A 12523-nucleotide genomic window follows, 5' to 3' on the forward strand; every position below is an offset into this window, starting at 1 on the left:
GCTGGGGAACCCAAAACAAATCTTACACTAATCTGTAATGAGCTGTTACCCGCAATGCAGCCAAATAACTGTGCAATGACTATTGAGGTTAATTTCAGATGTACATTACACCAACCAGGCCAGGAGTTAGATCTTCTTGTTTCCCCCCCCCCCCCCCCTTTAAAATGTTGGTTAGGTGGGTTTGTTTTATGACAAAGATGTGGTAGTTTCATGGTCATCATGTCTAATATGACTTTTGTTATTCCAGATTGATTTAATTAATTGAAGTTAAATTCCCCAGCTGCTCCCTTTTTGAACTCATTGCTGATTCATTAGTACAAAGCTAAGGGATTATTGATCTGCTGACATAGAAATTATACCATCGAACATTTTACGTACTTCCCAATCTCACCTGTGGCTGCTGCTTGTAACTGTACTGACCAAGGAATGGGTACCTTCTCGTCTACCTATTCAGAGATGTTATGACACATTTCTAGAGCGTGCAGGATTTGAACCTAGACCTCCTGGTTCAGAGGAAGAGACACTACCAATGTGCCACAAGAACCCTTGCTGTAATGAAATGTCACATTTGTCTGTTTTGTGCCACCCTAAGCCACAATCTCAGTGAATATTGGAGAAAATTCAATGGCTGAAAGGCCTATGTCCAATCCTACAACTTATGCTCACACAGCCAGCATGGCTCTTCTGCAACCATGGAGTCATACAACACTGAAGAGACCCTTCAGTCCATTGTACCTATGCTGACCTATCTACACTAATCCCACTTTCCAACATTTGTCCTATAACCTTGAAAGCTATGACATTTCAAATGCCCACCCAACCAATTCTACAGATTGTGGGGTTTTCCTGCCTCAGGTCGCATCCGATGTAGTCTGGAATGGTATGTAGGCCACACCAGGTAAGGATAACAGCTTCCTTCCCTCAAGGACATTAGTGAACCAGATGGATTTTCCTGACAATTGGCAGTGGATTCATGATCATCACTAGACTCTTAGTGTCAGATTTTTATTGAGTTCAAATTCCACCATCTCCTGTAGCAGGACTTGAACCTAAGCCATCCTCTGTCTTCAGGATTACATCTGTTACCTTTTGTTATCATTTGTTCAAAATAGACAACTTACTGACTTGTTCCAGGCTTCACTCTAGTCTCTTCCAACGTATTCCTACGAACTGCAATTCTTTTTATCCATTCGCTGACATTCTTACCACGCGGTGGTTAAAAGTTCCTTCTGGATTCCCTGTGTAATGTCGCAGGGTCATAACTGCGTGGAATCTATGATGGTTGTATATAGACTGATCCAATCAGTCCTATTCTCCAACTATATATCCATAGACCTGTGGGTTTATTTCCCTCAAACACCCATGGCATTTCCTTTTGCAACACAGCTCCAGAATATGAGGCTGTGGAATTGATTTCCTCGTCATTACTGTTAATCTTGTAACAACCATTCGATGAAGGAGAAGAAGCAAAGTCAATCTTTGCTCAGTTTCGATTTATATAGCTCCCAAACTTTCTTTCGACTCCACTGTCAGTCAATATCTCTTCCTATTTGCTCAAAAGTGATTTTCTGGTGCAGTGGTAGTGTCCTGACCTCTGCACCAGAGGGTCCAGATTCAAATCCCACCTACTCCCTATCTGAAAAGGTTGGTTAATTCTTCCTCAAAGAACTATATTTGGTCAAATATAGAATTCCTTTCACCTGTTTATCCTGACTCAACATTTATGCAATTACCAAGTATCAATTGTCTCTATCTCTCTCACATATTTCTCCACCTCAAACATATCTTCACCCAAAAATTTAAATCTGTGGTGCCGAGTCATTCTACCTTGATTGATGGGAAATTTGTGTCTTTGTCCACCCTTTCTCAGCTTATCACAATCTTGTACACCTCTATCAGGTCTCCCTTTGTTCAAAAAAAAAACAAACCTAGCTTCTCCAACCTAACCTTGTAACTAAAATCCCTTATCCCTGGAACCATCTTGGTAAGTCTGTTCTGCACAGCCCTACCAAATTAGACATCCTTTCAATATCTTGTGACTATTTATATTTAAGTTTACTTGTCTATACATTGTGAGAGATTACTCTGTTCACTGTTTTGATGTTGTTCTTTGTGGCAATCTTAGACCATAATCAAGTCTACAGTCTATCCTACTGTATCTGCAACATATAGGCAACTTATAAGCTACTTCCCACTTCTTCTGAGATATAATTAAGGAAAGTATGTAGATTATCATGACAGCCAGGCAGGTATAACGACCACAGAGTGTCTCTTGCATTCCTGACGCTGTTGGGATGTTGTGTATAATCCACACTGAGATGGACTGCGGGGATTGTGAACAGAAATGAAAGCCCATCAATGATGGGAGAATTCACGAGCTGTCACTTTCCCTTGCACCCGTGCACTTTAAAAAGGATGTTAAGTCTTTGGAGAGAGTGCAGCAGAGATTTAACAAGCAACGAACGCTTTTGGTTGTCTGCAGAGATTTTTAATTGGAATAAAAACAGAAAATGCTGGAAATACTCAGCAACTCAGGCAATACCTGTGGAGACAGAAACTGGTCAGGTCAATAACCTTTCAGCAGACATTAGATTTGATCTCCTTGGACAGGCGAAGGTTAGAGGGATTGAAGAAAGGTGTCTAAAATCTGGAAAGGTTTTCACAGAGATGATCGAAAGATACTGTTTCTACTGAAAGTGAGAAGGCTATTTCAGATTCCTGCAACTTCCACAGTTTGGCTTCCATTTAGCACAGCAGAACTGAGTCAGAAAATTGAAAATTAACAAGGTAGAAAGGACTAACTAACACTGAGACGAGACAGTCTGTTATGTCTTCCCCCACCCACAGCCAAGCAATCTCCTGGGAATAGCAAGTCAAAACAGGGGTAAACCCAAACCCCATTGTGGGGGATGAGGGAAAAATATACTCAGGGAGAAGTCCAAAGATGTGCGGGTCAGGTGAATCGGCCATGCTAAATTGCCCGTAGTGTTAGGTAAGGGGTAAATGTAGGGGTGGGTTGCGCTTCGGCGGGTCGGTGTGGACTTGTTGGGCCGAAGGGCCTGTTTCCACACTGTAAGTAATCTAATCTAATCTAACCTAATCAATCCTCTCTGACCTTGCTGTCAGTATTAATTCAGAAGATTTCATGATGCAGGTGATGTTGGTGAATATTTGTCTTTTATGTGGCGTGGGCTCATTTGACAGTGGCAGTGCCTTACCTCTGAGCCAGGAGGCCCAACTGTGCTAGGGTGAGGGTGTCCCTTTAACAACACCAGCCGTGTACACCTTGCTGCAGATAGGGTGCTTGTTGTGTTAGTGTGATACTGCAGTGAGGCGCAGTTGAGCTGTCTCTGAGGCGGGCTGGTGCCGGTGACGCGGGACTACGCAGCGCAGGGAAAGTCGCAGCTTGGAATGAACCAGGGGGCTGGAGAAATGTTTACAGTTTAAAGGATGCCAAGCACACCATTCATATAGGGAGCAGTTTCTGTAATCAAATTCAACCATAGGACAAGAGACCGGACCAAGTGAGTGGAGAAACAAAAAAGGAAATTAACAAAGAGACTGCTGAGCAATCTTCTCTCTCCCCAGCCTGAATTAAAGGCAGAGTTAAAACATCATGGAGTGGGGTTCGGAGCTTTGGGTGAGTGTTACTTTTTTAAAAAAAAATATATACTGAGAAACCCTGGGGATGTTGATGGTGAGGTTTTTGGGGAGGTGTATTGGATTTGGCAAGATTGAGAAAGGGAGCATTTACAATTTACTCCCATCCAGAAACGAGTTGGGAAAGTTTTTTTTTCAACTGGGTCCCAATTATTTTCTTTAAAAGTTGTAATGACAAAAGTTGTTTCTTCCCTGTTCTCTAATGTCTGCTGGTGCATTTGTTGTAGGAGAGAGTGTTTTAGTCTTTACTTGTGAGGATAGAAAGGGTTGGCTCTCTCTCTCTATCTATCTCTATCTCTCTGTGCTGTTTCAGATTTTGGCTCTTTTTTTTAAGTTGGGAGTGGGATCGAGTTCCCAACTTCCCCCAAGTGCATGTTTGTTTTTGGTGGGGGGGTGGGAGTGAGGAAATTCTCCTCGATCCTCTCGCCTCCCTCCTGCCCAGTCCAGTTGTGTTTGCTATTAACCAACGTGAGAAAAAGCACAAGTCGCTTTTTGCAATTTCTTTTTATAAAACAAAAAGAAACGATTTGCTTTTTTTTAATTTTAAAGCCCCCTCTGTGATACACGAGCGTTTCCCAGTTCACGGGTTTGAATGGGGCTGGACATAATGCGAGATTTCGACGCCTCTGTCTGGGGGAGCCCTGCGATTCTCCCCTTGCCCAGTCTCTCCTGCAGCAGACCTTTTGTGAGGAAGCTGTATCACTGTAACTGCGTTACCTTTTTTGTTTCCCCTTCTGGTGGAGGAGCTGAGAGATGAATCTTTATTGAGATTCACCTTGACCAGCCCTGTTTTTAATCACAGCCATATTTATCAAGGCTTTTACTGAGCGTGGTTGGGGGTTGGGGGGGTTTGGGAGCTCAGCTTTTCGGGTGTATCCGCTGAACCGCAGATCCATGCAGTTGCCTTCTTATAATCACAGCACAAAGGGAGCCCTTTCGGCCCGTCGTTGATTGTGCAAGCTCGTTTAATCTGACCAGGCAGCTCTTTTCCCCAGAGCCTGGCTTGAGAAATCCCAGGACCAAATCCTCAGCAGAGGAATTCACTGGCATTTGTCCTAGTCTTGTTGTTGTCAAATATCTGTACGTCAGACTTTGAGGAGGTTAATCATGTGTCTGTGTTGGCAATGTCTTCAGACAGATGAACAAGATACAATTGAGGTGTACAAGATGATTAGGGGTTTAGATAGAGTTGACAGTGAGAATCTTTTTCCGCTAATGGAGTCAGCTGTTACTAGGGGACACAGCTTTAAATTAAGGGATGGTAGGTATAGGACAGATGTTAGGGGTAGATTCTTTACTCAGTGGGTTGTGAGTTCATGGAATGCCCTGCCAGTAGCAGTGGTGGACTCTCCCTCTTTATGGTCATTTAAGCGGGCATTGGATAAGCATATGGAGGTTATTGGGCTAGTGTAGGTTAGGTAGGCTTTGGTCGGTGCAACTTCGAGGGCCGAAGGGCCTGTACTGCGCTGTATTTTTCTATGTTCTATGTTCTAATTTCAGTAGGTATTTGTAGGTAGTACATTGTATTTGGGGCATGATACAGGCCATTTGGCTCAACTTCCTTTTACTTCTTTTATGAAGCATTGCTAGCTTGACCAGCCCATCCCTAACAGACCTGGTGGAGGCAAGCTGCCTTGTTGAACAGCTGCAATCCATGTGGCGTAGGTGTACCTTTTACTACAGTTCGAGGTGATGTTTCAGGACTTTAACCCAGTAACAGTGACAGAGCAGCAATTATAGTTCCAAGTCAGGGTAGTCTGTGACTTGGAGAAGAACTGGTGCTGGTGTTCTTGTTAATTTACTGCAATTGTCCTTCGAGGGAGTGGGGATTATGCTTTAGATTGTTCTGTCGAGGGAGCCTTGGTAAATTTCTGCCATGCATCTGGTACATGCTGCTGCCGAGTGTCAGTGGTGGAGGGTTTGGATTCTGTGGGTGCGGTGCCAATTAGATGGGCTGCTTTGTCCTGGATGGTAGATTAGAGTGGTGCTGGAAAAGCACAGCAGTTCAGGCAGCATCCATGGGGACATGACTTGTCCTACCGGCCTATCCTCCTTTCCACCTATCCACTCCATCCTCCTCTCTGACCGATCACCTCCATTCCCACACCCATTCACCCATTGTACTCTTTGCTACCTTCCCCACCCTCCTCCCTGCCCTATCACCTTCATCCCTACCCCCACTCACCTATTGTACTCTTTGCTACTTTCTCCCCATCTCGACCCTCCTGACATTTATCTCTCCACCCTGCAGGCACTCTGCCTCTATTCCTGATGAAGGGCTTTTGCCCGAAACGTAGATTTTTCTACTCCTCAGAAGCTGTCTGAACTGCTGTGCTTTTCCAGCACCACTCTAATCCAGAAACTGGTTTCCAGCGTCTGCAATCATTGTTTTACCTTGTCCTGGATGGTGTTGAGCTTCACGAGTATGTTGGGAGTGTTCCATCACACTCCTGACTTGTGCCTCATCAGCTTTGAGGAGAGAGGAAACAGGGGACTGTTCACACTTTTCCTAGTCTCTGACCTGCTCTTGCTGCTGTAGTTAAATTAATGGTCCAGTCTGTTTCAGGTCCATAATGATTTTGAGGTTGTTGATTAGTCCGGGACTATGGTAAGATCATTGGGTGTCAAGGGGAGACGGTCAGTTATCTCTTTGACCATTTGTTCCAAGGGATATGGATGTATGAATTTCCATCCCTCATTGGAAATAATGGTGGGTTGCTTTGAACCACTGTTTCAGGTAATAGTTGCCAGGAACTTGTGTGACACAAATGTTATTTGTCTAGTGCTCAGAGTAATCCAGGTTTTACCACATACAAGCACTAACTGTTCAATGTTGGTATTTTTGCTCCATGTGAATTCCTCCCACCCTTTTGATCTCACCCTATCAGTTACGCCGAATGTTCTTGTCTCCTCCATGTGGTTTTTCTAGTTTCTCTTCAAATATTATTTCTCCCAACTACTTCCTGTGAGAGGGAGTTCCATTTTCTCTCTACTCTGTGTAAAGACATTTTACCTGATTTCCCATTATTAGTGATGATCTCACTTAGATCTGGTCTGACCAGCAAGGGGAAATATCCACTCTTTGTCAATCCTGTCAAAGCTGATTTGTCATTTTGACACTTGCTCCTCCATTGTCTGTTTTACAGATAAATGAATCATTCACTCTTTCCTGACAGACGCTCAATTGTTGTGACCATTTTTTTGCATATATCCAGTGCCCCTGCATCCCATTTATAATCTGAGCACCAGGGCAGTTCGCAATCCTGAGTTTGTCTAACCCAACTTTAATGCAGTACTCTGCTTTCAATTCAACCTGTTTCTAACTTTAGTGACTTCTTTCTCTACAGCCCGAGATCCTTCCGTTTCCTATTTAAATGCTTACTTTTCCTACCAAAAGTGTTTAATCTTACATCATGTTAAAATATATTTGCCATTATGGGTACATTCTGCAAGTTTGTTAATGTGTTTGTGTTATCTTGTAGTCCTCCACATTAACTATTCCCTTCAATTTCGGTTACACCTGCAAATTTTGAAATTGCGTGCCAGAATCGTAATCGCTGTTCCCAGGATCAATCCTTATGGAATGCCACTTCCTATTTTTTGCCAGTGGCTGAGTAACTACTTGTGGGCCTGCCCTGTTATCCGTCGCCTCACAATGCATGTTGTCACAACAAGATGAGGAACAGTTGTAAAGAGAAAGGATTAATGAGTGTTGTGGGGGAAGGGGAAGGAGTGATGATGGCCTCAAATTTCCGCCTGTGATGGTTATCACTGAAGTCAGGTAAATAGAGTCAGAGAGCTGTATAGCACAGAAACAGACCCTTCGGTCCAACTCGTCCAAGCCAACCAGAAATCCCCACCTGCCAGAACCTGGCCCACATCCCTCCAAACCCTTCCTATTCATATACCCATCCAAATGCCTCTTAAATGTTGCGATTGTACCAGCCTCCACCATATCCTCTGGAAGCTCATTCTATACACGAGCCACCCTCTGCATGAAAGAATTGCCCCTTAGGTCTCTTTTATATCTTTCCCCTCTCACCCTAAACCTATGCCCTCTAGTTATGGACTCCCCCACCCCAGGGGGAAAAAAAACCTTGTCTACTTACCCTATCCATGCCCCTCGTGATTTTATAAACCTCTGTAAGGTCATTCCTCATGAATCTGACGCTCCAGGGAAAACAGCCCCAGCCTATTCAACCTCTCCTTGTAGCTCAAATCCTCCAACCTTGGCAACATCCTTGTAAATCTTTTCTGAACCCTTTCAAGCTTCACAACATCTATCCAATAGGAAGGAGACCAGAATTGCACGCAATATTCCAACAGTGGTTTTCATTCAATTTCTTTTTGTTTATATGTTTGCATTTGTGTTTTTCATCTTTTTAACCAATCTCTGCACTGACTCCAGCCTGCCCTCCCTCTCCTTTCCTGAACACACTGACTCCGGGGTGCTCTATTCTAGTCTCCAGTGTTTTATCAGTGTGATTATTCCGCTTGGTTAACCTTCATCCTCAACCAACATCACTAGAACAGATAATCTGAATGTGTGATCTTGTACATAGGATTGGGAAAGGTGTTTGAGTTCCCTTGCGAAAGTCCTCAGGACAACTTAAAGATGAACAAATAAGCCTTGAAGATTCAAATGGTCCACATTAATCTTTGTAGTCCACGTGAGTTTCCCCTCTCCCTAGTACCCGTACCCCTCTATTCCTTCTCTCTCAGTTAAACATCCTGGCGACCAGAGTAACTGGAAATGGAGCAACACCTGTTTTATTGATTTATAATTTGAAGTGTTTAGATCAGAGTGGTGCTGGAAAAGCACAGCAGGTCAGGCAGCATCCGAGGAGCAGGAAAATTGACGTTGAGGGCAAAAGCCAGTGACTGAGGCCCAGGAATGTTCTAGCTTTGATTTGTCAGTGGGTGTGGAACGCTTTTCCGATGTGACAGCGGACCTGTCTCAATAGTTAAAAATCACACGACACCAGGTTATCGTGCAACAGGTTTATTTGGTAGCACTAGGTTTCGGAGTGCTGCTCAAAGCTAGTGCTTCCAAATAAACCTGTTGCTCTATAACCTGGTGTCGTGTGATTTTTTTTTTACCTTTGGACATCCCAGTCCAACACCGACTCCTCCAAACCATGGCGTGGATATAGAGTGGGAGGAGGTGGGTTCAAAACTGAGCTGGGGAGAAAATACTTCTTTCAGAGGGCAGTGAATCTGTGGAACCCGTTGCTCCAAAATGGAGACAGAATCAGTCAACAGATTCAAGATAAGAATAGATAACGTTGCTGATGAGCAGCTGTATTAAGGGCTATGGAGAGCAGGTAGGAGAGTAGAGGTGAGACCAGGATAAGGTCATGGTCATGTTAAATGGCAGAGCAGGCTTGTAGGGCTGAATTCCCTACTCCCGCTCCTAATCCCTCTGGCTTTGTGTTATTCCAATGTTCAAATCCCATGGCACATGACGGAATTTGAATTCAATTTTGTTTTAAAAGGCGAACAATGTGAAACCATTGTTTATTGTACTAAAATCCATCTGGTTTAATAATGATGTGGAGGTGCCGGTGTTGGAATGGGATGTACAAATCTCACAACACCAGGTTAGAGTCCAACAGGTTTATTTGGAAGCACGAGATTTCAGAGCGCTGCTCCTTCATCAGGTGGGTATGGAGAATAAGATCGTAAGGCACAGAATTTATAGCAAAGGTTTACAGTGTGATGATGTAATGAAACAATTGCCCCTTAGGTCTTTTTTATATCTTTCCCCTCTCACCCTAAACCTATGCCCTCTTGTTCTAGAATCCCCGACCACAGGGAAAAGACCTTGTCTATTTATCCATGCCCTAGGGGAGTAGCTTTGTTACTCCATTCACAGGAAATTGGGGGGTGGGGGGTTGTGGTGGTGGAGGAGCAGACAAGAGATAGGTTTATAAATTAAAGCATTCGGTTAATTCAGAGGTTTCACAGATTCGTCCACGTGAGCTGTGACTTCTTGAGATTATTGGACAACAGTATGTTCCTCAGTGTTAAGTCTCTCACCTTATTGTCTCGATAGAATTGTGTGCTCTGGGTTAGGGAGGGGAACCTGACGGGGAGCTTTCTCTCCTTGTTATATAACACCCTGAAATCAAGTAGGTTGGGTGTGATTCGGGGTTGACCTGAATGGGTGGGGAATCTACAGACTCTCGGAAACAACTTGCATTGATGTAGCGCCATTTATAACCATGGCTGCTTCACAGCAGAGGAAGTACTTTAGGAGTGGAGTCCCTGTTATGACATAGGAAACACGGCAGTCAATCTGCACACCATAACCTCCCGTGAACAGCACTACGGTTATGGCTGGATTGTTTGTTCCCGTGATGTTGGTTGAGGATGAAGGTTGAACAGGCAGAATAGTCACACTGATAAAACACTGGAGACTAGAATAGAGCAGGAGAAAGTGAGGTCTGCAGATGCTGGAGATCAGAGCTGAAAATATGTTGCTGGAAAAGCGCAGCAGGTCAGGCAGCATCCAAGGAACAGGAAATTCGACATTTTGGGCATAAGCCCTTCTTCAGGAATGAAGAATTAGGAATGAAGAACTAGAATAGAGCACCCCGGAGTCGGTGTGGTTCAGGAGAGGAGAGGGAGGCAGGCTGGAGTCGGTGCGGAGATTGGTTAATAAGATGAAAAACACAAATGCAAACATATAAACAAAAAGAAATTGAATGAAAACCACTGTTGGAATATAGTGTGCAATTCTGGTCTCCTTCCTATCGGGAAGATGTTGTGAAGCTTGAAAGCATTCAGAAAAGATTTACAAGGATGTTGCCAGGGTTGGAGGATTTGAGCTGCAGGGAGACGTTGAATATGCTGGGGCTGTTTTCCCTGGAGCGTCGGAGGCTGAGGAATGACCTTACAGAGGTTTACAAAACCATGAGGGGCATGGATAGGGTAAATAGACAAGATCTTTTTCCTGGGGTGGGGGAGTCCATAACTAGAGGGCATAGGTTTAGGGTGAGAGGGGAAAGATATAAAAAAAGACCTAAGGGGTAACTGTTTCACGCAGAGGGTGGTACGTGTATGGAATGAGCTGTCAGAGGAAGTGGTGGAGGCTGGTATAACTGCAACATTTAAAAGGCATCTCGATGAGTATATGAATAGGAAGGGTTTGGAGGGATATGGGCCGGGTGCTGACAAGTGGGACTAGATTGGGTTAGGATATCTATATCGAGTTGGACCGAAGGGTCTGTTTCTGTGCTGTACAACTCTATGACACTCAAACCACCAAAGAACTGCGGATGCTGTAAATCAGAAACCAAAACAGAAATTGCTGGAAAAGCTCAGCAGGTCTGGCAGCATCTGTGGAGAGAAACCAGAGTTAACCTTTCAGGTGCAGTGAGCTTTGCTCCAAACTGGACAATTCTGAACAGTTCTGAGGAAGGGTCACTGGACCCGAAACGTCAACTCTTGAGTTCTCTTCACAGGTGCTGCTGGACCTGCTGAGCTTTCCCAGCAGCTTGAGGAACTGAATGATTTTGGTAACAGATTGGGGAGACTGCCTTTGTTGAGTTTCACAGACCCTCTTATCAATGGATCCGTTTCATGGGTCCTGCTTTCTGAGACTGAGGTCAGCAGGTCTTTTGTTGGGTGAGGGTGCCAGTTACTTCACAGCAAAGATGAGTCGATTGAGTTGTGATGCAGATCAGATTTCATCAGGCAGACCAGGCTTGAAATGTCAGCTGGGGTCTTGCAGCTAACTCCATGTGAAGGTAAATGATTAAAAAACTTATGAAAGATGTCTTTGCTGATGTGTTGGGCACTTCTCATAAACGATTAATTTTCTGTAGTCTTATTCTATATGATTGTTCAGTGTAAGAGTTGAGAGTGACAGGCAGCATCCGAAGTGCAGGAGAATCGACGTTTCGGGCTTCCTGGACAGTTTAGGCCCGAAACGTCGATTCTCCTGCTCTTTGGATGCTGCCTGATCTGCTGTGCTTTTCCAGCACCACATTGTTGACTCTAATCTCCAGGATCTGCAGTCCTCATTTTCTCCGCTGTAAGCAGTTTTGAGATTTTTGAGTTCATGTGGAGTCCAGTGTTTTAACAAATTTACTGTGAAAAATACGCAAAAGAAAGAATGTTCATTTATATAGCAACCTTAATGTCCTTGGAATGACTCGATTGGAGGATTTGAGCTATTGGGAGAGGTTGAATAGGCTAGGGCTGGTCTCCCAGAGCAACGGAGGCTGAGAAGTGACTTTATAGAGGTTCATAAAATCATGAGGGACATAAATAGACAAGTTTTTTTTTCCCCTAGGATTGGGGAGTCCAGGATGAGAGGGTATAGGTTTAGGTTGAGAGGGGAAAGATATAAAAGGGACTTAAGGGACAGTGATTGCATGCAGAGGGTGGTGCGTGTGTGGAATGAGCTGCCAGAGGAAGTGGTGGAGGCTGGTATAACTGCAACATTTAAAAGGCATCTGGATGGGTATATGAATAGAAAGGGTTTAGAGAGATATGGGCCGGGTGCTGGCAAATGGGACGGGATTAATTTAGGATAGTTGGTCAGCATGGACGAGTTGGACTGAAGGGTCTGTTTCTGTGGAGGAGAAAGTGAGGTCTGCAGATGCTGGAGATCAGAGCTGAAAATGTGTTGCTGGAAAAGCGCAGCAGGTCAGGCAGCATCCAAGGAACAGGATATTTGACGTTTCGGGCATAAGCCCTTCTTCAGGATTCCTGAAGAAGGGCTTATGCCCGAAACGTCGAATCTCCTGTTCCTTGGATGCTGCCTGACCTGCTGCGCTTTTCCAGCAACACATTTTCGGGTCTGTTTCTGTGCTGTACATCTGTATGACTCTATAACTGCCCTAAAAGTAATGTC

General features: G+C 44.3%; 1 protein-coding gene across 2 annotated transcripts in view; it reads left to right on the plus strand.

Moving 5' to 3' along the window:
• Window positions 1–3359: 3359 nt before the first annotated feature.
• Window positions 3360–12523, plus strand: part of LOC132836034 (cdc42-interacting protein 4 homolog) — a 136353-nt gene continuing 127189 nt past the window's right edge. The window contains exon 1 of one of the 2 annotated variants that reach the window (XM_060855239.1): window positions 3360–3640. In XM_060855239.1, the coding sequence (XP_060711222.1) occupies window positions 3617–3640 (24 nt within the window). In that variant the 5' untranslated portion in view covers window positions 3360–3616. The remainder of the gene's footprint in view (window positions 3641–12523) is intronic. The other variant, XM_060855240.1, reaches the window with a different exon arrangement.

Source organism: Hemiscyllium ocellatum, chromosome 45 (genome assembly GCF_020745735.1).
Source record: "Hemiscyllium ocellatum isolate sHemOce1 chromosome 45, sHemOce1.pat.X.cur, whole genome shotgun sequence".
NCBI lineage: Eukaryota > Metazoa > Chordata > Chondrichthyes > Orectolobiformes > Hemiscylliidae > Hemiscyllium > Hemiscyllium ocellatum.